We start from the raw sequence: 27,079 nt of genomic DNA, 5'->3' as shown, positions 1-27,079 counted from the left end.
GAACGTTAGTCCTAACCCCATGAATGACGTTCTCGGCGCGACCACAAGAATGGGTTAGTGGAATTTTAAAACATAAAGGACTACTCTACGTTCTAAGAGTGGAAAGCAACGTTAAACGTCACATAAATTTCTTCTTTTTAATAGACCCTGTTATTGTGGCATTTTGTCCGTTTTAAAAATCGACTTCAGTTATTTACAGTATATAAAATTTATCTATGGTTATTTTTATGAAGTAGTTCAAATGAACTAAATATGTTATAAAAAATAATTATTAAATGTGGCATGAAGTTTTACGAAGAAATTGCAAAAATTCTATTTATTCTTTTTATATTAACAATAATTGAAATTGATTGATGTGGAATCAGTCTTTTCAAATTGTATATTATGGAAATAAATAAGCAGGACCGGAGTAGCAAAAACTAACAAAAAAATATATTTTTAAAATTTATTAAATCATGTTTCTGTTTGTTTTTAAATTGAAAAGGTTTATAAAGTAAACTAAATTGCATTTCAAATGGCATCCAACATTTCACTTCTGTCATCTTTTCCAGGTGCCGTTGTTGAGTTGTAACCTATATCATGATATCGAACAGGATAAGTTAATTGGTTTCCTTTATCCCAAGAATACAATTCCTAAAAAAATAATATTCTTAGGAACTTTATACAAACAAAGCCATAAAATACCAGATGTTATTTGATCCAATATACGTTCAGAGATTACAAAGTACTAATATCAAATTTCAATTTTAATTAGTCAAATATAACACTAAAACATCGCCGTTTGGCCAAAATAACATTTTACGATATTCAAAAGTCGATAAATAAAAAATTTGTTATCACAAAATCCGGTAGATCGACGATTATAATTGGCGCAGTCAATAGGATATTCGTAATTTATTATATTACCTGATTTCTTGCGTTATATCCCAACATTGTAGTCTTTCTGAAAGGATTCGTAAACGCCAAATTCACGTCTAGTAAATTATTTTTATAAAGATCGAACGCGAATCGTATTTTCGTATTTCGATCGGTTACGCTATCTACGGCGTAAAGGACGCCGCAAACAATAAACATTTCACCGACTTTTTGATGTTCCAGACTTATGTTCCAAATATATTGAGCTTTCATAGTTTCCGTGTTCACCTGTATAAATAAACTAATATTTTTTCGAATTTCGAAATATATATATATATATAGTAAGTGAGCAAAGCCGTCACTGGATAGAATGAACGTTCGTCTCTAGAGGGGGAGATAAAGTCACCGTATTGGAAACTTTAGACACGTGACAAGAAATGGCGCCCGCGCTTGCGCTCGTCGTCAATCTCTCCTGTTATGGAATCTCGAGAATGTAAACACCTTCAAACATAATAAAATACTTGTCATTTGACTAGTCATTTTTTTGTAATTTAATTATTTATGTCTGTAAATGATTTTTTTTTATAAAATTTTTATAATACGAATAAAAGCTTTCAAAGTCAATAACAATATTCGATCATTAAAACAGTTCATTGTTTCGCGCGCTTATTTTATTGGAGCCGCCATTAATTTGTTAGCTCGACGCCAACCAATCATGTGACTGACTTTCCAATACCGGGACTTTAGTAATAATGTTACGTCATACCACTTCCGTTCCAGTAATGGCCTACTTCTTGTTCACTAATATATTTTAAAGCTTACTTTCATTATGGCAGTATTATTTGAACCCGGTACTGCGAATATTATCCATAATCCATTATCGTCTACGTTAAAATCAACAGTATTATATTGGCCTTTATAAAGTTTAACGTTTTTATTATTATTGTTAAATTTTGGATTTGAATCCGAACTAGGTAAATCCAAAGGTACCTAAAATGTGATATTGACTTACTGACAATAATTTTTGTCTATTTATGAATTGTTTTTGTGGTATTAAATAACTATATCAACTTTTCATAAGTTAAGAAATTAAACAATAGAGATACATCAATCGCGGTTCGTATACAACATCATATGTACCAGTTTTCAAGGTACACACTTTTCATTATATAAATAAATTCTTATTTGAAAAAATTACAAAGTTTATTTGTCACTCAGATTTAGTTTTTTCTTCGAAATTCATCTTTGTAACTTCATTGAATCATTAAATGTGTACTGTTCAGGTTATACCAGTCATGAACGTCGAATCAAATATCTATGTTGCCAGATTTAACTTAACTTCAGAAAATATTGAAAATGGTTAGTTGAAGAGAAATGTTCTTAGTAATTGTAAAATTATAGAATATTTTAACGCTCCTTAAAAAAATATATATATCGAGTTTTGAAAAGTAACACACAAATATTAGGAAATATAAACTTTTTTATAAACGAGCATAATCATTTGTTGTAATAATAGTAATAAATCGATTAGAAAAAATAATGTATCGGCAACATTGTATGTATAAAATAGTAAATCGAGACTTGTGAGCAATAGACAGCCGGAAGGTGACGTCACGGCCGACATATTGTAATAGTTCACTTTTCAAAGTTTGTGAGGTAGTGTGTGTTCTTTAAAGTAATTTAAAAAGTGTTGTTTAAGATGGTGATGTGTTTTGTACCAGAAGGTATTTTTTTGCAAAATTTATAATACGAAAGAATCACAAATCGCTAAACATTTATACGATCGTGTGTGACGTTAACACTTGTGTAGTCCATTAGTTTTTTATATTCTAACGACAGGGTTGTATTCAGCCAGATCGACACTTTATTAACCAAGACGAAATATTTTAAATAATAGGTGGAATACAATGTTTATATTTACGATAATGAAACGTATTAAATAATAAAAAAAATTTAAAGTTTCTAATAATAAAAACTTACCGTACTTTGATTGAGAAGATTATACCTGACAATTCTAAGAGTATCTTTGATATTGTAGAAAAAATTACCGTTGTATATGACGTGGGTGTTTCCCCCGAACGGATGATCTAAATCATATACACTGGAATACAAAGAAAAATAATACATCTACGGTATTTTAAGTATAGCACGTTCGTCCAATGCTTTGGATTGGAAATATTAGATTAATTGGGGATGAAAGGGGTGGAAATCGCGCGTTTCGATAACCAAGTTATCATCTTCGGTGGTATTAAAAAATGGAATTTTCCCACCAATTTTTGGTAGGAAATTTTGAGGTTAAGTGAAAAAATTATTAAAATTCGTGAACTTTTTTATTCTTTATCACTTTAATTGGACATATATCATAACAGAATTCGTGTTTTGTCTTAATTCGCCGAAATTTTCACCCCTTTTCATAAAACAAAAAAAAAACAAAATACTAACGCAGTATGAGTATCGTTCCTATACATAGTTTTATTAGCATATTCAAATAATTTATCCGGGTAAGTTTCTTTAGTTACCCAAAATTTCATCTCGTCTTTATCCGATACCGGATTAGAATCCCTCATCCAGCATCCAAATTGATCTTCAGTTGTTCGAAGATAGACTGGTTTACCTACCGCGTATAGCACGCAATCTACAACATATTTTATTCAATATTTTAAATTTAGGTACATAAAATCAAAGTACCTTTAACCCTATTAGGAAAACCGCTATAAGTGATATCTTCGTTATAAGGATGTACCTCCCAATGGCTGATTAAATCGACCAAAGATACTCCCCCAGAAATGCATTTCTGTTCTTTGAAATCGCATTCGGGGCATTGGATCGGAGGCCCGCAAAGATCTTCCAACGATACTTTCTCGGGAGGAATCATACCGAACAGAACTGGACCCTTACCCCTTTCGGTGTATAACGACTGATCAGACGTATATTCTTAAAAAAAAAAATAAAATAGAAAAATAATTTATAAATAGGACGTCGAACGCCATGCCGGACCTGTTTATATAAAAAAATAGAATAGTAAAAGAATTTATAAAAAGGACGTCGAAAGCCATGCCGGACCTGTACATTGAAGAAAGAAAATAAAAAAATTCAAGGCCATCTTTTAATGAAATGCATATGATCGGTCTGCCGTTCGTAGTAACTTACAAATAAAAACACAAAAATACGACGAAAATAAAAAGTAGTATAAACGACAAAAAGATAACAAAATTTTTAACCTCAAATTTATGAATAGGGTGTAGAATTTGCTACGAACGTCAAACGGAAACGGAAAAGTCAAGTTTATGAATCGGACTTGAAAAAGTTGTAACTTAAAAACGAGGTCGAACAAATCTGGAAGGAAACTGTATTTGAATTAATGAGACCTACGGAGTTTTAACAATTTTACCTACCTGGGAAATCTGGGAGCATGGTATATCCATGATAGTTAAAGTTTTAACTAAAAACCACACGATCACTGCTATCTAATTTCTGACACTATTTGTCGAAGATTGACATAAGGAAGATTTGCGTGGTTCTTAAAAACGCGGGAAAACGTTTACGCTGTTGTCAATAGTTGGGTAAGTGATAAATATTTTGGTTTAAATAATACTTTCTAGTAAACTTTTAACGATCTTTAAAAATATGTTGACGAATTTATTCAATTTAATAGGAAAAATTACAAGTGTGTAAAGCGTATTGTATTTGGTATTGTCAAACGTAACCATGTGTTTAATTAGAGATGGAAGATAATTCGTTCCAATATACTGCTACTACTAATTATTCGAAAACAATAGCTGTTGAAAATGATTCGATAAAAACATGTAAATACTTACTTCCCAATTGAAATTCTCCTTTAGTTGTTTGCAATTCGTTTTTGCTGATGCAATAATATTTATAGTTGAAATCTTGACTAGTTATTTTGGTTATATTCAGCTGCATCCTGAATCTGTACCCGTTTCGTTCCAGTGAATTATCTATTCGAAATTTATCGCTATTTTCGAGTAGTCTACCATCAGATCGTTCCCAGTAACTGGAAAATGTAAAAGAAACTCAAAAAATAAATTAATTTAATTATATAATTCAATTTATTCAACATTTTTTAACAACGAACTGTGCCGATGCGACACGGAACGATCCGAGTGGTTCTGTCATTTGTCTATACGTCAACGAACTTCCTCATTAAAAGAAATCTCTGAATTAATTTAAAATGTTTCAACATTTATTTAAAAATTTCGAACCACGTCAAAAATATGAATTTTTTTTGTTTAGCTACTCTATGTATTAATTTAACTGTACGGGTATGTTTGTTTGTATCGAAAGCATTTCGAATATTCTAGACATAAAATAACCGCGTTATTAAATTGCAGCGTTGCCATAACGTATAAAAAGTCTTTAGAATAATTTAACGTTGTTATATTTCAAGAAATTCTTTCAATTTATAGATTTATTTGTTTTTTGACCCAAGTAAATTACATTATCGTTTGCTTTTTTCAATTTATTTTCGTCTTTAAGTTAAACTCGAAGAGAAAAGTTATAAATTTATTCGGAAATTTGATGAAAGACTTACCGAAGGGGTTCGGGAAAAGCTTCTGTTTCGCATTCCAAGACCGCTGTTGATCCGTTTGCCGCCGGCACATTTTGATTTGATATTCTGACGAGGGGAGGAACTGTATTTATAAATAAGAGAAGATTGATTAGATATTAATCGACGAATGACCATTGCGAGAGAATGTAATTAATTAAAAAATTAATTTAGTATAAATAGAGTCGAATCGAAAGTCCATAGACGGCGATATTTTTTTTTTGGAAGGGTTTTGAAATATTGTAACTGAAATTTCCATTACGGTTTTTTTTATATGGAAATTTACTTACAATGAACCTCAATTAAGTACGTCCTGTTCGCCTGTGGGGGCACTCCATTATCAGCCGTGCACATGTAAATTCCCATGTGATCGCGTGTTATTTGCGGAATACTCAAATTAGGACCCGGAACCTGCAGCTCTGAAAATTGATGAATTTATCCCACAGTATTTTATTTTGTTTCCGCACCATTTTCACGGAACAAAACCAGTTCAAACATTATTTATAAAGATACAAAATAACAATTTCTGGTTTATATACGGCGATTCGTTAAATTTCCTCAAAAAAAAAACCATTTGTATGCCATGAATTTTTTTTACCTTGCCATGTTCCCATAATAACCGGCCTATTATCCAGACGTTGCCATAAAGTACGTGGTGGAGGATTACCAGAAGCTAAGCACTGCAAATTTACATTTTCTCTTTCGTGTACAATGTGGGGGCCTATTTTTCCGGGAGCTCCTATAACCACCATAACATAAACTCTTTTATATATGTTTTTATAGTTTCAATAAGTATTTACACATTTTATTTCTAAAATAACAAATAAAAACTATTTTTTATAAATATATATACCCCTTTTGTAAAATAAATATTCGCCGCTTGTGTCTAAAAACGTAAAAAACTCAACCGTCAATAAATCAAGTTTAAAGTGAACATTACAGTCACCACTACGACCGATGTTGCCAACGCAGGAATTGTTTATCCTTCGTTTTTGTCATGTCACAACCACCTGCGACGATGGTGGCTCTATCTATCTCATATCATTCATCGCGAAAATGGAAATAATACTTTCACTTATCATAATCTACGCTACATACAAATTAAAAATAAAATTTGTGTTTAGATAATTCAACAAGGCGTCAGTGTAAGAAAGAGACCATTATAATAAAAAGAAGAAGAATTAAAATAAGATAAATAAAAAGCAGCGCGGTATCAAGTATTTTTAATTTTTTAATAAAAAACCGGATAGATTTGTTACATAAGAATCTATTTCATTTATAACCTGAAATGTGTATTTGAGAAAAATATTCATTATTTATAGCGAAGAATAAAATTCGATTCTATTTATTAGGATATCTCATGACATATCGATAATATACCTTAAAGAGATGTCACCGCCAAGCTCAAACACATTTTTAGTTTTCGATTTTTGATGTCTGGAAAAATCATTATGGACTTTATATTACACGCGAAAGCGGTGACAGTTCTTAAATCTCACAACCACGATCTAATCTAAAATGGATTATGTCTCTATAAAAACCGGCAATTTATCACCGGAAAACTTTGTAGTTGTTTTTGTATTTAACGAATATTTAACACAAGACAAATAATCAATATTTAAGGACAGTATTTTGAACAGAGTTGTTTTGAAACTCCAGATATAATAAAATGTATATAAAAAACTTAGGTTAGGATTTTGCTGACCACTGCCACTGACCAAAGTACGACAAAACCAGCGTTGCCAAATCAATTTTTTTCATCAGTTTCTAATACAATCACAATAGTTATGCAAAATTATATCATAGAATATATACAGAGAAAGTAAGTGTTTAAACACATATTAAAATGAGTTATTTTCTTTAAAAACTCTATAGTTAATGAATTATCGTTATGAAAAAAGTTATAACAGAAAATTCCGTCGCAATAATAAAAATTCGAACGATTAATTTCAGGGAAGTAGAAAATATTTTTAATGATTGATGGCGAAATTATTTTGCTCTGTCGAACGATTGTTATTCGAACGTTTCATAGCAGATTAATCTAACAGCAATGACGTAATCGTTTATTAAAAAATAAAAAAAAAACGTTCAGAGGGAGAACGAAAGAGAGAGAGAGAGAGAGAGAGAGAGGGAGGGAACGTTATGGTAAACATTTTTCCAATAATTGACGCATTAAATCGGGCGTAATAAAAATATTCACATCACGTTTAAAATGGAATAATTGTATCTGGAAAACGTGCCGCGTTTTCCATATCATTCGAATATTTCAACCTGTTGTTTTAAATAATATTTCGGAGATTTAAAAAAGTTTTTCTTAAAAAAAAATTGAAATAAAACACGTTATTATTAAGTTGTATATAAAACAATGTCTAAAAAAGATATCAACGTGGCAACATGGCTTTGATATTAATACACCAACTTCACATTCGCCATTTTTTACGCTTGTGGTCACGTGTTGTTAGAACAATTATACGGGGTTATACATAAGTTAGTCGATATTTTCGAATTGAAAAATAAAATTTATAATTATTAAAAATGTCAGTATAAGAACAAAATTTATACTTACCTGCAATGGAGGGGGGAATTAACAATTTCGAAGTATTCTTATCAGTAAATTGCCAAGTAGATATACCGGGTATACCGGGCGTACCATGCGTACCTGGCTTACCAGGTCTTCCGCGCGGTCCTGGCAACCCCGTTAAACCTCGGGGTCCTTGAGGACCAGTTAAACCTCTCTCACCTTTCATACCTGAAGTTATTGAAACATTTAATTTATAATCGATCCAATTTTAGTAGTTCGAATACCATTTATACCATCTTTACCGTCCATTCCGGGTATACCGTCTTTTCCAGGGGCACCGTCGTATCCATTGCGCCCAGGACGACCGTATAGCCCCGGTTCTCCTGGTAAACCATCTCTGCCGTCCAAACCGGGACGACCTTGTTCTCCTTTTTCACCAGGAAATCCCGGTGAACCTAAATATTAAATTAGAAAGTAGTGAAAAACTTCTGAAATTACGTAAAAATTGAAGAAAAAAAATAACCGACCGTAGAAACCTCGTTCTCCTTTATCTCCTTTAAGACCGTTCAAACCAGGCTCCCCTAGAAATAATGAACACAAAAAAAAATAAAATAAAAAAAATTTTGAACATAAAACGAACCTTTAGAACCCGTCGAACCCTTCGGACCTGTAAATCCCCTGTTGCCTACAAATAAATTAAACTAAAATAAAAAATTAAAAAAAAAAAAGGATTTCACATAATGAAAACTAACCCATGTCTCCTGGTATTCCTGGAAAACCTCGTAGTCCTTGTTCTCCTTTTTGTCCCGGTGGTCCTTGCGGTCCTACATTTTTAGGACAAAATTCTTGTACTTTTTGACAATAACTTTCCAAAGCTTTTTCCTGTAAAAGATAAATATAGATATACCAAAAGTGATTATCTTTATTAGTAAAGGATGAAAAAGAAAACAGCTTTACGACATTAACGCCAATAGCCAAATAATAAATATTTTATAAAACAAAAAAGTGTGTTCGAAAACAAATTCATTTAATTAATAATAAGTGCTCCACTCTACCCCAAATGCTTTACTCTAGAATATTCTGTCTCGACTGTTTTCCCGCATTCTTACGAAAAAACCCGCTAAAACACACAGTCTGTAACAAACTGCCGGCTTGACATATTAGTCTCCTAAGGATACCTATTTTTTACTTAATGGTCAGCTCGTAAAGACTAATATTTCACACAAGTACATTGTTCGAACTAGTGAAGTGAGTGATGAAAAACTGTTAAATAATGTTACAATAAGTTGGTAAGATTTATCTATATCAGTACGCCGATTTTAATTCTTATTTTTCGATCTACTATTTGCCTGTATAAATCCACGTTAAAGCTTGGTTTATGCAGCCAAAATTAAAACTAAAGTAAAATTAACATCAAACTAAACTTTCTTGATAGTATTTTTTTGGTTTTTACAGTACATTAATGATAATTATAAATCACTGGTATACCAATATGGGTCCTTTTGCTCATACAAATATTTATCAATGTTTCATCGTCTAAAGGACATTACTAACTCTCAGACATTGTTTTTTCCTTTTTTTTTGTATCAATCTTAAATCGACGTCAACGCAGTGCAAGAGAAACTATGATAGGGCTAAATAAAATGATTTAATATCTGGTTTATTTCGAGGTTAATTACGAAACTTTATCTTTAACTTAGTTTATTTATTCTATTTATATACTAAACTAGTCACAATGCATAAAAATAGCTAAATCAAACGTTAAAATATTATTAAAATAAATAGTCGCTCATTTGATTCTTTCGAAACTGACAATAAGTTTCGAAAAAAAAAAAAATGTGGTTAAATTTCGCGCGCTTTCATTGATTAACAGAAACAATATGGCCGTTTTCCTAATTTCCGTTCAGTTACTGGATATGCAATTTATTACCAATTAGATCTATTTATATTCATATATCCAAGCTATTCTGATTTAATTTCTAATCAAATAATTTAACTATGTTTTTTATAAGAGGACATGTTAAAGAAGCGAACTTCGAACTCAAATTTCTTTAGACTTTGATCGATAACACATATAAAAAAGGTTACCGTTGGAAACGTCATACTCTACACTATAAAAAATTTCAATTTAAATTTACTGTTTTATTTATGATAAAACTATTAGTAATGACAATAAGGCATTCAAACAAACGTATTTTATGTTATATCAATTTTTATTCTACCAATCTACATAATTTGTAAATTATCTAGTTTCTTTTGAAATGAAGAAAAAAAACCTCAAGTTACGTTTTTGAAATGTATAACCGCATCCTTTGACTTTTTAAAGAGCACGAATTTCTATCATAACGTTCTAGGGGTAGTAATGCGAAAAGGAGGTATTGTTTGGAGTGGAAAAAGCACTAAAGTAAAAAAAAAGTCTTTGTGCGATATTCAGAAACATGAATTTTTTATGTTGCTTTCGTTATACTGGAGATATAATGAATGGAGAAGTGGAAAAGCTTAAAAAATAATCGCGGAAACGTGCTTTTTATATAAATTGGTAGATCGTTTTTTCAATTTCATTTCATTTTCGAAAATTTCAAAAAGACGTAACCTATGTAGACTTTCAAATTTATTTATGCGAAATGTAATCGATTATTATATCGATTAATTTAAGACATGCATAAACCTACTAGTGAGGCAACACACAACACAGCTGTGTATTGCGATAATATATACTCAATAGTTAAATTCATGACATTTGTTCAAATATGTTTTTTGTTACGTTTTAAAAACAAATATCTAATGACGTTTCGCTAATTATAATGTCTTATTTTTATAAAAAACCGACCATGCAGGAATTTCAATTAGTATAATTTTAGTATTTTATAAATCGAAAGGATTTGCCATTTTCTTGTCGAAAACTTTCCAAACTCCTCGTATTACTTCACTACAAATTGAGAGTTGCCATGGTAACTCAATTAATTTTAAAATTTCTCTCAAAGCTTCTTAGGACTGGCTGGAAAATGTTGGTTTCTTTCAATAATATCTCGTTATCTGGTATATTCCTAAAGTACAATTTCCCATTTTCCTTCACGAAAAGATTAGGTTAAGTATATAAAATGGTGAATAACTATATCTGAACATGAGACTGGAAGGAAAGAACTGAAACAAAAAAAGTAAATAAATGTGTATGATGTGTGGTCATTTTCTCGTTGTTCATCGACTTTATTCGGATAATATCGGGTTTGACTAAAACGTATTGTAGATATATGTAGGAAAATCAGACATTTTGACTTTATCTGTTTATACATTGAATAAAATATTATATAAATACAATGTTGTCAATTCTATAAAAAGAATGTGTACAAGGTGTGAAGAAAAAGTAGATCATGAATCAATTTGTTGAATAGAATATTATGAATGCAATGTTGTCATTTCCATAAGAAGAATGTGTACGAGGTGTAAAGAAAAAGTACGTCGTGAATCAATTTCAACTTCAAAGGGATGTTACTTTTTTGAATACACGTTTATGTTGTGGTTAGTTACGTTCAGGATAATTCGTTGTATGATTATATTGTGAAGCTATTGTGAAAATGAAATTCTCTACTGAATATGACATTTAATTAACTATTAAAGGCAGTTTATCAATATCGGCACTTAATTACGAAATCTGAACAGGAAATTGTTGCATTACGTATGGGAGTATTGTTGAAATTAATATGTGTTAATCAAACAGTGTTGCCAGTTTGCCACTTATTTCTTCATTAATAAATATTTTTTGATGCATTAAATAGGGTATAAAACGTTGAAATATTTACTATTTATGGAAATAAATTGGAAAAAAAAGTTCAAATTTCCGTATTAGATAAAAGGAAGTTTTATAATTATAAAATAAAGTTGGATAAGTTTCATTTTATGAGATACTGAATGCGGTCCTGTCATATGTAAGATTATTATTAACTAAACACGCTCTCGTTGCGTGATTAAAACGTGCATTAGTTCACAATAGAAGATCGGACGAGTGTTTTAATCATAATTTTGTTTTAAATAGAATAAAATACCCCGTAAAATGTATCTTGGCGCATAAATCCATTATAGTGAATGTGAAACGTAGGAAGTAACAATAATAAAAGTATTCCCCAACGAAAACCTGACCGTCGAATTTATGTCTACTTCTCGAATCGTCCTTTGTGGCTTACACTGATCCCGGAAGGGTTCGCGGAAAGTTGGGAATTGATGATAAAAGCAGTGGCGTACCCAAGTTTTTATTTATCTATGTTTGAAATTTGAACCGGGAATTTTTATGGCACAAAAGACAAACAGGAAATGTTATTTCAATTATGTCCATTAGAAAAACATGATTTTAATTTCATAAAACAACTTTCCAACGATCTTGACTAACTTCGACAAAGTCAAATTAAACTTGAAACTAATTTAACCATTAACCACAATCCCATTGCGACGGGGACGTGTTCGACAGTTTATCCTTATTTCTATTCGTACATTTTGATATAACTTTCGAATCTTGATGTAATTACCGAAGAAACTCGAAAAACTTTCACGTATTTATAGATGTTGAAATTATACAGAATGTGAGGTTATGTTTGAAGAGTTTAGTTTTTGAATCCGTTTGAATATTTTTTTACTTTCGCGAAAAAATATGAATAGAAGACGCGTATAATGATTTTGTTATAATTTTATTACCAAAAATTGAGGGTTAAGCGTAGAAAAACGCGTTTTTGTATATATTACGTGATTCTGAACTTAAAATCGAAATAATTCGAAAAAAAAACTATTTACCTATTACAAAATTCATCTAATAAGAATACAAGTAACTAAAATTTATGTTAAAACTATTTTTTTTTTTACTAAAAAAAAATTGACAAAGTTTACGTTCGTGCGCATGCGCGTATCTTTCATTTTGAAATCGAAGCTACAAAATTTTATGAAATTTCCTGCAAATTACGCTCAATAAGTGATCTATTAACAAAAAAATTGTGATGGAAATGATTTTTATAACACTTGGTAGTGTTTTGAAAAGTTTGTATATTTTTGTCGATTAATTAGGACTGTCGAACGGTCTTTATTAGTCCAGCCCTGTGAATATCTATCGAAACAGCTTTCATCTTCCATGAAGCTTTTAATCTAGAAAGCTTTTAAGGAAAGGTTTTTAATCGATAACCATATATCTCGAAGAGGCGAACCCCAACACGATATAAACCAAAAAAAAAAAAAGACCATGGAAATGAAATATGGACAAGGTAACGTCCAAGAATTCCAACAAGCGCTATTTCCAATTTTATCTTATCTACCGTTAAATATCTGGATGTACAGAGTGTCACTAAATTTATACGAAACAATTTAATTATATTTTATCATTTTATCTACTCGAATTAAAGTATATTATAATTATTTTACATTATATATATAAATTATCATGAATACGACTCTGTATATTTTAAGATCCGACGGAATTTGGATTCGGCAACACCGCATTTTCAATATAACAATCATTATTTGTTTACGAAAGACGATATAGTTACATAACCTCAAAATTCCCCTCGCAAAATTTCATATATATACATAATAGTTCTTGTCGAATTATATTTGGCAACATAGCGTAATATAAAACTAATAAAAACTAGAAAATATGTAAAATTTTCTTAATAAACTTTAAACCACTCGATTTAAAATGAAAAAGTTTTTTCCCGAGGCGTATTGTGTAGCGACTACCGCAGAGACTGTTAAAAAGTTAATGGGACACCTAAAAGCAAAGCGCATTGTACGCAACAGACAAAACAACAAAAAAATATTATACAGAGCATTAATTACTATGGAGGAAATAATGAATAATGAATTTAATGAAGCTGTCAGTTCGTTTTGAGGCACAGCCGGCGGTAGTAATCCATAAAAATCTCGTTTATCGATAGATCGAATCGATTCATCTATAACCTCTCAATTTTCGAGGAAATATAAAAAACTATACGCTTCTAAATAATTAGAATAGTTGATGAAATTCGACAAATCAGTAGCGTGCAGGAGAAATTCGAATTTAAATAAAAATTAATATTGTTTTTTTTTTCAAATATGGCGATGTAACGTCACTACCAATACTGAATAGAGTAGGGGAATGTTGACGTTACACACCGCCATTGTCGACGTCATACTACGCGTTAAATATGGCGATTACAACGTTGCCAAGTAATTATCGACATGAATATTTAATAAATTTATGTTTAGACAACTAGACAGAGACAATTAAGGATATAGTGAGTTAGAAGAAGATATATTTATATATTTGATGAATAGATTAGGTTCTAATGTAGTTTACGAATGGATATACTGAATTGGCAACGTAAGTGTTTCGAAATTATGATGAAAAATTCATTACTGGAACTAAACGTTCGCCGTGAAATGTATAAATAAAGATTAAATTGCAATTTATCGCGATGATTTTCTTGTTTACTTAAATAAATTGAAGTGCCACGTCGGGCTGCTGCGAATCTCTTGGAAATAAACGAGTTCGTAAATGGAATTTTATATTTCTTTTGATTTACTTTCGAGTGCGAAAACTGCTTCGATTTTGTAGAAAAAACGAAATAATTTTTCGATTTCAAAACGTCGATAATTTATTTCCCAACATTTCAAAGCAAAAATACAAAAAATTCAATTCAAAAACTCACCGGTATCCTACTAGAACTAGTGACCCATATCCAAGAATCCCCCCCGGGCGATAACTCCTTCTTCCCGGGTTTTCCTAAATTTTCTTCACCTTTTTCATCGCCAACTAATCTAGTTTTCTGATTAAAAAACTCGACTTGCGGCTCCTCCGCTTGTATTTCCAGATAATTATAATCCAATTTATGTTTGACACTCCTCTTCTTTCTATTTACGTTGGTATTGATGTTCCCCAATTCCCCAAATATTCTTCCGACTTCGTTTCTGAAATCCTCACTGCGTAATTCGAGAAGGAAATGTTGTCGAAACGAATTTTTCGAAACGTAGTCTTCTCTTATTTCAGAATTCATTAATCGATAAACGTAATGAGCCAACAAGATTTCGGTGAGAAATATGAGGAAAACGCAACAAATGACGCGCACTGTATAACTCGGATTCAGTTGGTGAACTGGTAATTTGGCGAAGGTTTTTCTTGTTGACGTTTGGTCTCTGGAATCCGTCGCGGACATATCTGTGGATACCCTCAACACTTCATTGTTTCCAAATTTTATATAATGAATTTTTAAAACGCCCCGTATATAAGTTTAAACGTGCAAAAATTCGCCAAAAGTTTGTATGAATGTTCTAAATACAAATATAAATTCAATCTGAAGACGAAAATTACTATTTTAACTTTTAAATATTGTATCTCAGAAATGGTGATTATTGAGAAACTAATATTCAACCGTTTTTTATACATAATTATGTGATTTACAATTTTTATCTAACTAAAACTCATTTTTATAACATTTTACTTTTTTTTTCGAACTTTACTACTATTTTTAAATATAATTTGACTAGACTATAAGGCCATTAAAAATTTGATAATTCACTGTGGCTACAAACATTTTGAAAAAAGGCCATGTTGTTAAATTTAGAAGAAACTATGATGACAAAGCATAGATAAAATATCTATAGTAATTTGTCTATGGGGTTTATTTATTTTTTTAAATATAAAATTTAAGTTTGTAAAACTCTCAATTTTGATTCATCAACAAACTATGTTTAAGTTTAAAAAAAATCTTACACTTTAATATTTTATGGAGGTTATGTTTGCCACTCTAATAGTTCGGTTATACTATATAAATGTGTAACATAAATCTAGAAATTTCCCTAAACAAAGAACTACTAATATCATAAAAGTTTATTTGAGAAAAAAAAATTACTGTGTTAAATTAATTCAAACATCGTTTGATTTCGTCGCGTCTTTTACATGGCACATAAAATAATCGACGCGAAACGTTACCTACCGCTCTCGACTATAATCGGAGACTGAGGCTAACTCTGAAAGTTAGAGCTTTAAAATGTGTTAACGTATGCGCATTCCCTTACAACTCGAAACCGATTTCTCCGAATTATTATTTAATGGGTAGATTTCGGTAACCAAACAATTGAAATGGTAATTGCTTTTGTCTAGGGTCAGAGAGCAATGAATTTCATATTGTCACAATAGAAATAGGTTAGAGAATTATTGTTTTTGTACGAATTAATAAAATAATATTTAAATACATCGATAAATGAGTAGTCGACTATAAAACTTTTGACATTTACACATAACCTAAAAATTTTTTAGAGGTTTTAAAACAAAAAATGATTCAACTGTTTTAAACTATCAAAAGTGATTTTATGTCAAAATTAAATTTTATTTTTTTTTGAATTGTTGATATAATGATTGTTATATAATGAAATAGTTTTATTTTATTTTTACGTAGTTTTATATATATATATATATATATATGAGTGCGAGAGAGATAGTTATATTCGAATAAAATTGACGTTTGATTGAAGACGTTTTGTGTATAGTATACCGGGTGTTTTAAAAGTGTTTTTAATATCGAAAAATGTGAAATTCAATTTTAGAATTTGAACAAAAAACAATAATTGTTATAAAACGAATCAATCGCGAAAGTTATTCTAATAAATCGCTTTTTACGTAGTTTTATATATATATGAGTGCGAGAGAGATAGTTATATTCGAATAAAATTGACGTTAGATTGAAGACGTTTTGTGTATAGTATACCGGGTGTTTTAAAAGTGTTTTTAATATCGAAAAATGTGAAATTCAATTTGAAAATTTGAATAAAAAACAATAATTGTTATAAAACGAATCAATCGCGAAAGTTATTCTAATAAATCGCTTTTTACGTAGTTTTATATATATATGAGTGCGAGAGAGATAGTTATATTCGAATAAAATTGACGTTTGATTGAAGACGTTTTGTGTATAGTATACCGGGTGTTTTAAAAGTGTTTTTAATATCGAAAAATGTGAAATTCAATTTTAGAATTTGGATAAAAAACAATAATTGTTATAAAACGAATCAATCGCGAAAGTTATTCTAATAAATCGCTTTTTACGTAGTTTTATATATATATGAGTGCGAGAGAGATAGTTATATTCGAATAAAATTGACGTTAGATTGAAGACGTTTTGTGTATAGTATACCGGGTGTTTTAAAAGTGTTTTTAATATCGAAAAATGTGAAATTCAATTTGAAAATTTGAATAAAAAACAATAATTGTTATAAAACGAATCAATCGCGAAAGTTATTCTAATAAATCGCTTTTTACGTAGTTTTATATATATATATGAGTGCGAGAGAGATAGTTATATTCGAATAAAATTGACGTTAGATTGAAGACGTTTTGTGTATAGTATACCGGGTGTTTTAAAAGTGTTTTTAATATCGAAAAATGTGAAATTCAATTTGAAAATTTGAATAAAAAACAATAATTGTTATAAAACGAATCAATCGCGAAAGTTATTCTAATAAATCGCTTTTTACGTAGTTTTATATATATATGAGTGCGAGAGAGATAGTTATATTCGAATAAAATTGACGTTTGATTGAAGACGTTTTGTGTATAGTATACCGGGTGTTTTAAAAGTGTTTTTAATATCGAAAAATGTGAAATTCAATTTTAGAATTTGGATAAAAAACAATAATTGTTATAAAACGAATCAATCGCGAAAGTTATTCTAATAAATCGCTTTTTACGTAGTTTTATATATATATGAGTGCGAGAGAGATAGTTATATTCGAATAAAATTGACGTTTGATTGAAGACGTTTTGTGTATAGTATACCGGGTGTTTTAAAAGTGTTTTTAATATCGAAAAATGTGAAATTCAATTTTAGAATTTGAACAAAAAACAATAATTGTTATAAAACGAATCAATCGCGAAAGTTATTCTAATAAATCGCTTTTTACGTAGTTTTATATATATATATGAGTGCGAGAGAGATAGTTATATTCGAATAAAATTGACGTTTGATTGAAGACGTTTTGTGTATAGTATACCGGGTGTTTTAAAAGTGTTTTTAATATCGAAAAATGTGAAATTCAATTTTAGAATTTGGATAAAAAACAATAATTGTTATAAAACGAATCAATCGCGAAAGTTATTCTAATAAATCGCTTTTTACGTAGTTTTATATATATATGAGTGCGAGAGAGATAGTTATATTCGAATAAAATTGACGTTAGATTGAAGACGTTTTGTGTATAGTATACCGGGTGTTTTAAAAGTGTTTTTAATATCGAAAAATGTGAAATTCAATTTTAGAATTTGAACAAAAAACAATAATTGTTATAAAACGAATCAATCGCGAAAGTTATTCTAATAAATCGCTTTTTACGTAGTTTTATATATATATATGAGTGCGAGAGAGATAGTTATATTCGAATAAAATTGACGTTTGATTGAAGACGTTTTGTGTATAGTATACCGGGTGTTTTAAAAGTGTTTTTAATATCGAAAAATGTGAAATTCAATTTTAGAATTTGAACAAAAAACAATAATTGTTATAAAACGAATCAATCGCGAAAGTTATTCTAATAAATCGCTTTTTACGTAGTTTTATATATATATATGAGTGCGAGAGAGATAGTTATATTCGAATAAAATTGACGTTTGATTGAAGACGTTTTGTGTATAGTATACCGGGTGTTTTAAAAGTGTTTTTAATATCGAAAAATGTGAAATTCAATTTTAGAATTTGAACAAAAAACAATAATTGTTATAAAACGAATCAATCGCGAAAGTTATTCTAATAAATCGCTTTTTACGTAGTTTTATATATATATATGAGTGCGAGAGAGATAGTTATATTCGAATAAAATTGACGTTTGATTGAAGACGTTTTGTGTATAGTATACCGGGTGTTTTAAAAGTGTTTTTAATATCGAAAAATGTGAAATTCAATTTTAGAATTTGAACAAAAAACAATAATTGTTATAAAACGAATCAATCGCGAAAGTTATTCTAATAAATCGCTTTTTACGTAGTTTTATATATATATGAGTGCGAGAGAGATAGTTATATTCGAATAAAATTGACGTTAGATTGAAGACGTTTTGTGTATAGTATACCGGGTGTTTTAAAAGTGTTTTTAATATCGAAAAATGTGAAATTCAATTTTAGAATTTGAACAAAAAACAATAATTGTTATAAAACGAATCAATCGCGAAAGTTATTCTAATAAATCGCTTTTTACGTAGTTTTATATATATATGAGTGCGAGAGAGATAGTTATATTCGAATAAAATTGACGTTTGATTGAAGACGTTTTGTGTATAGTATACCGGGTGTTTTAAAAGTGTTTTTAATATCGAAAAATGTGAAATTCAATTTTAGAATTTGAACAAAAAACAATAATTGTTATAAAACGAATCAATCGCGAAAGTTATTCTAATAAATCGCTTTTTACGTAGTTTTATATATATATGAGTGCGAGAGAGATAGTTATATTCGAATAAAATTGACGTTAGATTGAAGACGTTTTGTGTATAGTATACCGGGTGTTTTAAAAGTGTTTTTAATATCGAAAAATGTGAAATTCAATTTTAGAATTTGAACAAAAAACAATAATTGTTATAAAACGAATCAATCGCGAAAGTTATTCTAATAAATCGCTTTTTACGTAGTTTTATATATATATGAGTGCGAGAGAGATAGTTATATTCGAATAAAATTGACGTTTGATTGAAGACGTTTTGTGTATAGTATACCGGGTGTTTTAAAAGTGTTTTTAATATCGAAAAATGTGAAATTCAATTTTAGAATTTGAACAAAAAACAATAATTGTTATAAAACGAATCAATCGCGAAAGTTATTCTAATAAATCGCTTTTTACGTAGTTTTATATATATATATGAGTGCGAGAGAGATAGTTATATTCGAATAAAATTGACGTTTGATTGAAGACGTTTTGTGTATAGTATACCGGGTGTTTTAAAAGTGTTTTTAATATCGAAAAATGTGAAATTCAATTTTAGAATTTGAACAAAAAACAATAATTGTTATAAAACGAATCAATCGCGAAAGTTATTCTAATAAATCGCTTTTTACGTAGTTTTATATATATATGAGTGCGAGAGAGATAGTTATATTCGAATAAAATTGACGTTAGATTGAAGACGTTTTGTGTATAGTATACCGGGTGTTTTAAAAGTGTTTTTAATATCGAAAAATGTGAAATTCAATTTTAGAATTTGAACAAAAAACAATAATTGTTATAAAACGAATCAATCGCGAAAGTTATTCTAATAAATCGCTTTTTACGTAGTTTTATATATATATGAGTGCGAGAGAGATAGTTATATTCGAATAAAATTGACGTTTGATTGAAGACGTTTTGTGTATAGTATACCGGGTGTTTTAAAAGTGTTTTTAATATCGAAAAATGTGAAATTCAATTTTAGAATTTTCAAAAAACAATAATTGTTATAAAACGAATCAATCGCGAAAGTTATTCTAATAAATCGCTTTTTACGTAGTTTTATATATATATATGAGTGCGAGAGAGATAGTTATATTCGAATAAAATTGACGTTTGATTGAAGACGTTTTGTGTATAGTATACCGGGTGTTTTAAAAGTGTTTTTAATATCGAAAAATGTGAAATTCAATTTTAGAATTTGAACAAAAAACAATAATTGTTATAAAACGAATCAATCGCGAAAGTTATTCTAATAAATCGCTTTTTACGTAGTTTTATATATATATATGAGTGCGAGAGAGATAGTTATATTCGAATAAAATTGACGTTTGATTGAAGACGTTTTGTGTATAGTATACCGGGTGTTTTAAAAGTGTTTTTAATATCGAAAAATGTGAAATTCAATTTTAGAATTTGAACAAAAAACAATAATTGTTATAAAACGAATCAATCGCGAAAGTTATTCTAATAAATCGCTTTTTACGTAGTTTTATATATATATGAGTGCGAGAGAGATAGTTATATTCGAATAAAATTGACGTTTGATTGAAGACGTTTTGTGTATAGTATACCGGGTGTTTTAAAAGTGTTTTTAATATCGAAAAATGTGAAATTCAATTTGAAAATTTGAATAAAAAACAATAATTGTTATAAAACGAATCAATCGCGAAAGTTATTCTAATAAATCGCTTTTTACGTAGTTTTATATATATATATATGAGTGCGAGAGAGATAGTTATATTCGAATAAAATTGACGTTTGATTGAAGACGTTTTGTGTATAGTATACCGGGTGTTTTAAAAGTGTTTTTAATATCGAAAAATGTGAAATTCAATTTTAGAATTTGAACAAAAAACAATAATTGTTATAAAACGAATCAATCGCGAAAGTTATTCTAATAAATCGCTTTTTACGTAGTTTTATATATATATATGAGTGCGAGAGAGATAGTTATATTCGAATAAAATTGACGTTTGATTGAAGACGTTTTGTGTATAGTATACCGGGTGTTTTAAAAGTGTTTTTAATATCGAAAAATGTGAAATTCAATTTTAGAATTTGAACAAAAAACAATAATTGTTATAAAACGAATCAATCGCGAAAGTTATTCTAATAAATCGCTTTTTACGTAGTTTTATATATATATATGAGTGCGAGAGAGATAGTTATATTCGAATAAAATTGACGTTAGATTGAAGACGTTTTGTGTATAGTATACCGGGTGTTTTAAAAGTGTTTTTAATATCGAAAAATGTGAAATTCAATTTTAGAATTTGGATAAAAAACAATAATTGTTATAAAACGTATCAATCGCGAAAGTTATTCTAATAAATCGCTTTTTACGTAGTTTTATATATATATGAGTGCGAGAGAGATAGTTATATTCGAATAAAATTGACGTTTGATTGAAGACGTTTTGTGTATAGTATACCGGGTGTTTTAAAAGTGTTTTTAATATCGAAAAATGTGAAATTCAATTTTAGAATTTGAACAAAAAACAATAATTGTTATAAAACGAATCAATCGCGAAAGTTATTCTAATAAATCGCTTTTTACGTAGTTTTATATATATATATGAGTGCGAGAGAGATAGTTATATTCGAATAAAATTGACGTTTGATTGAAGACGTTTTGTGTATAGTATACCGGGTGTTTTAAAAGTGTTTTTAATATCGAAAAATGTGAAATTCAATTTTAGAATTTGAACAAAAAACAATAATTGTTATAAAACGAATCAATCGCGAAAGTTATTCTAATAAATCGCTTTTTACGTAGTTTTATATATATATATGAGTGCGAGAGAGATAGTTATATTCGAATAAAATTGACGTTAGATTGAAGACGTTTTGTGTATAGTATACCGGGTGTTTTAAAAGTGTTTTTAATATCGAAAAATGTGAAATTCAATTTTAGAATTTGGATAAAAAACAATAATTGTTATAAAACGAATCAATCGCGAAAGTTATTCTAATAAATCGCTTTTTACGTAGTTTTATATATATATGAGTGCGAGAGAGATAGTTATATTCGAATAAAATTGACGTTTGATTGAAGACGTTTTGTGTATAGTATACCGGGTGTTTTAAAAGTGTTTTTAATATCGAAAAATGTGAAATTCAATTTTAGAATTTGAACAAAAAACAATAATTGTTATAAAACGAATCAATCGCGAAAGTTATTCTAATAAATCGCTTTTTACGTAGTTTTATATATATATATGAGTGCGAGAGAGATAGTTATATTCGAATAAAATTGACGTTTGATTGAAGACGTTTTGTGTATAGTATACCGGGTGTTTTAAAAGTGTTTTTAATATCGAAAAATGTGAAATTCAATTTTAGAATTTGAACAAAAAACAATAATTGTTATAAAACGAATCAATCGCGAAAGTTATTCTAATAAATCGCTTTTTACGTAGTTTTATATATATATGAGTGCGAGAGAGATAGTTATATTCGAATAAAATTGACGTTTGATTGAAGACGTTTTGTGTATAGTATACCGGGTGTTTTAAAAGTGTTTTTAATATCGAAAAATGTGAAATTCAATTTTAGAATTTGAACAAAAAACAATAATTGTTATAAAACGAATCAATCGCGAAAGTTATTCTAATAAATCGCTTTTTACGTAGTTTTATATATATATGAGTGCGAGAGAGATAGTTATATTCGAATAAAATTGACGTTTGATTGAAGACGTTTTGTGTATAGTATACCGGGTGTTTTAAAAGTGTTTTTAATATCGAAAAATGTGAAATTCAATTTGAAAATTTGAATAAAAAACAATAATTGTTATAAAACGAATCAATCGCGAAAGTTATTCTAATAAATCGCTTTTTACGTAGTTTTATATATATATATGAGTGCGAGAGAGATAGTTATATTCGAATAAAATTGACGTTTGATTGAAGACGTTTTGTGTATAGTATACCGGGTGTTTTAAAAGTGTTTTTAATATCGAAAAATGTGAAATTCAATTTTAGAATTTGAACAAAAAACAATAATTGTTATAAAACGAATCAATCGCGAAAGTTATTCTAATAAATCGCTTTTTACGTAGTTTTATATATATATATATGAGTGCGAGAGAGATAGTTATATTCGAATAAAATTGACGTTTGATTGAAGACGTTTTGTGTATAGTATACCGGGTGTTTTAAAAGTGTTTTTAATATCGAAAAATGTGAAATTCAATTTTAGAATTTGAACAAAAAACAATAATTGTTATAAAACGAATCAATCGCGAAAGTTATTCTAATAAATCGCTTTTTACGTAGTTTTATATATATATGAGTGCGAGAGAGATAGTTATATTCGAATAAAATTGACGTTTGATTGAAGACGTTTTGTGTATAGTATACCGGGTGTTTTAAAAGTGTTTTTAATATCGAAAAATGTGAAATTCAATTTGAAAATTTGAATAAAAAACAATAATTGTTATAAAACGAATCAATCGCGAAAGTTATTCTAATAAATCGCTTTTTACGTAGTTTTATATATATATATGAGTGCGAGAGAGATAGTTATATTCGAATAAAATTGACGTTTGATTGAAGACGTTTTGTGTATAGTATACCGGGTGTTTTAAAAGTGTTTTTAATATCGAAAAATGTGAAATTCAATTTTAGAATTTGGATAAAAAACAATAATTGTTATAAAACGAATCAATCGCGAAAGTTATTCTAATAAATCGCTTTTTACGTAGTTTTATATATATATATGAGTGCGAGAGAGATAGTTATATTCGAATAAAATTGACGTTTGATTGAAGACGTTTTGTGTATAGTATACCGGGTGTTTTAAAAGTGTTTTTAATATCGAAAAATGTGAAATTCAATTTGAAAATTTGAATAAAAAACAATAATTGTTATAAAACGAATCAATCGCGAAAGTTATTCTAATAAATCGCTTTTTACGTAGTTTTATATATATATGAGTGCGAGAGAGATAGTTATATTCGAATAAAATTGACGTTTGATTGAAGACGTTTTGTGTATAGTATACCGGGTGTTTTAAAAGTGTTTTTAATATCGAAAAATGTGAAATTCAATTTTAGAATTTGGATAAAAAACAATAATTGTTATAAAACGAATCAATCGCGAAAGTTATTCTAATAAATCGCTTTTTACGTAGTTTTATATATATATGAGTGCGAGAGAGATAGTTATATTCGAATAAAATTGACGTTTGATTGAAGACGTTTTGTGTATAGTATACCGGGTGTTTTAAAAGTGTTTTTAATATCGAAAAATGTGAAATTCAATTTTAGAATTTGAACAAAAAACAATAATTGTTATAAAACGAATCAATCGCGAAAGTTATTCTAATAAATCGCTTTTTACGTAGTTTTATATATATATATGAGTGCGAGAGAGATAGTTATATTCGAATAAAATTGACGTTTGATTGAAGACGTTTTGTGTATAGTATACCGGGTGTTTTAAAAGTGTTTTTAATATCGAAAAATGTGAAATTCAATTTTAGAATTTGAACAAAAAACAATAATTGTTATAAAACGAATCAATCGCGAAAGTTATTCTAATAAATCGCTTTTTACGTAGTTTTATATATATATATGAGTGCGAGAGAGATAGTTATATTCGAATAAAATTGACGTTTGATTGAAGACGTTTTGTGTATAGTATACCGGGTGTTTTAAAAGTGTTTTTAATATCGAAAAATGTGAAATTCAATTTTAGAATTTGAACAAAAAACAATAATTGTTATAAAACGAATCAATCGCGAAAGTTATTCTAATAAATCGCTTTTTACGTAGTTTTATATATATATATGAGTGCGAGAGAGATAGTTATATTCGAATAAAATTGACGTTTGATTGAAGACGTTTTGTGTATAGTATACCGGGTGTTTTAAAAGTGTTTTTAATATCGAAAAATGTGAAATTCAATTTTAGAATTTGGATAAAAAACAATAATTGTTATAAAACGAATCAATCGCGAAAGTTATTCTAATAAATCGCTTTTTACGTAGTTTTATATATATATATGAGTGCGAGAGAGATAGTTATATTCGAATAAAATTGACGTTTGATTGAAGACGTTTTGTGTATAGTATACCGGGTGTTTTAAAAGTGTTTTTTATATCGAAAAATGTGAAATTCAATTTTAGAATTTGAACAAAAAACAATAATTGTTATAAAACGAATCAATCGCGAAAGTTATTCTAATAAATCGCTTTTTACGTAGTTTTATATATATATATGAGTGCGAGAGAGATAGTTATATTCGAATAAAATTGACGTTTGATTGAAGACGTTTTGTGTATAGTATACCGGGTGTTTTAAAAGTGTTTTTAATATCGAAAAATGTGAAATTCAATTTTAGAATTTGGATAAAAAACAATAATTGTTATAAAACGAATCAATCGCGAAAGTTATTCTAATAAATCGCTTTTTACGTAGTTTTATATATATATGAGTGCGAGAGAGATAGTTATATTCGAATAAAATTGACGTTTGATTGAAGACGTTTTGTGTATAGTATACCGGGTGTTTTAAAAGTGTTTTTAATATCGAAAAATGTGAAATTCAATTTTAGAATTTGGATAAAAAACAATAATTGTTATAAAACGAATCAATCGCGAAAGTTATTCTAATAAATCGCTTTTTACGTAGTTTTATATATATATGAGTGCGAGAGAGATAGTTATATTCGAATAAAATTGACGTTTGATTGAAGACGTTTTGTGTATAGTATACCGGGTGTTTTAAAAGTGTTTTTAATATCGAAAAATGTGAAATTCAATTTTAGAATTTGGATAAAAAACAATAATTGTTATAAAACGAATCAATCGCGAAAGTTATTCTAATAAATCGCTTTTTACGTAGTTTTATATATATATGAGTGCGAGAGAGATAGTTATATTCGAATAAAATTGACGTTTGATTGAAGACGTTTTGTGTATAGTATACCGGGTGTTTTAAAAGTGTTTTTAATATCGAAAAATGTGAAATTCAATTTTAGAATTTGAACAAAAAACAATAATTGTTATAAAACGAATCAATCGCGAAAGTTATTCTAATAAATCGCTTTTTACGTAGTTTTATATATATATATGTGTGCGAGAGAGATAGTTATATTCGAATAAAATTGACGTTTGATTGAAGACGTTTTGTGTATAGTATACCGGGTGTTTTAAAAGTGTTTTTAATATCGAAAAATGTGAAATTCAATTTAGAATTTGGATAAAAAACAATAATTGTTATAAAACGAATCAATCGCGAAAGTTATTCTAATAAATCGCTTTTTACGTAGTTTTATATATATATGAGTGCGAGAGAGATAGTTATATTCGAATAAAATTGACGTTTGATTGAAGACGTTTTGTGTATAGTATACCGGGTGTTTTAAAAGTGTTTTTAATATCGAAAAATGTGAAATTCAATTTTAGAATTTGAACAAAAAACAATAATTGTTATAAAACGAATCAATCGCGAAAGTTATTCTAATAAATCGCTTTTTACGTAGTTTTATATATATATGAGTGCGAGAGAGATAGTTATATTCGAATAAAATTGACGTTTGATTGAAGACGTTTTGTGTATAGTATACCGGGTGTTTTAAAAGTGTTTTTAATATCGAAAAATGTGAAATTCAATTTTAGAATTTGAACAAAAAACAATAATTGTTATAAAACGAATCAATCGCGAAAGTTATTCTAATAAATCGCTTTTTACGTAGTTTTATATATATAT

General features: G+C 28.6%; 2 protein-coding genes across 10 annotated transcripts in view; one reads left to right on the top strand and one right to left on the bottom strand.

The window, feature by feature from the left end:
• Nucleotides 1-431: 431 nt before the first annotated feature.
• LOC130444995 (uncharacterized) lies at nucleotides 432-15,916 on the bottom strand. Of its 6 annotated transcripts, none has more exons than XM_056780418.1 (17): nucleotides 15,809-15,916; nucleotides 14,609-15,250; nucleotides 8,696-8,825; nucleotides 8,584-8,628; nucleotides 8,471-8,524; nucleotides 8,228-8,398; nucleotides 7,989-8,171; nucleotides 6,021-6,161; nucleotides 5,713-5,841; nucleotides 5,408-5,507; nucleotides 4,674-4,870; nucleotides 3,544-3,789; nucleotides 3,298-3,490; nucleotides 2,836-2,956; nucleotides 1,678-1,845; nucleotides 907-1,143; nucleotides 432-633 (listed from the first exon to the last, which is right to left on the bottom strand). In XM_056780418.1, exons 2-17 carry the CDS (start codon nucleotides 15,110-15,112, stop codon nucleotides 511-513), a joined length of 2,742 nt encoding a protein of 913 aa, XP_056636396.1. In that variant the 5' UTR covers nucleotides 15,113-15,250; nucleotides 15,809-15,916; the 3' UTR covers nucleotides 432-510. The 6 variants fall into 6 exon arrangements, with proteins under 6 accessions (XP_056636396.1, XP_056636395.1, XP_056636397.1 ...); XM_056780417.1 differs by having other exon boundaries at nucleotides 14,609-15,227; XM_056780419.1 differs by having other exon boundaries at nucleotides 15,893-15,916.
• Nucleotides 3,845-27,079, top strand: part of LOC130444996 (adenosine deaminase-like protein) — a 33,527-nt gene continuing 10,292 nt past the window's right edge. Inside the window, exon 1 of one of the 4 annotated variants that reach the window (XM_056780426.1) lies at nucleotides 3,845-4,418. The gene's annotated coding sequence lies outside the window, so the exon portion shown is untranslated. Of the gene's footprint in view, nucleotides 4,419-9,074; nucleotides 9,233-27,079 lie in introns of those variants that run through there. The other 3 variants (XM_056780423.1, XM_056780427.1, XM_056780424.1) reach the window with 3 other exon arrangements.

The sequence above is a fragment of the Diorhabda sublineata genome, chromosome 6, assembly GCF_026230105.1.
Source record: "Diorhabda sublineata isolate icDioSubl1.1 chromosome 6, icDioSubl1.1, whole genome shotgun sequence".
NCBI classification, from domain to species: domain Eukaryota; kingdom Metazoa; phylum Arthropoda; class Insecta; order Coleoptera; family Chrysomelidae; genus Diorhabda; species Diorhabda sublineata.
The sequence above is the reverse complement of the archived record's forward strand: the minus strand, read 5'-3'. Positions and strand labels throughout refer to the sequence as shown.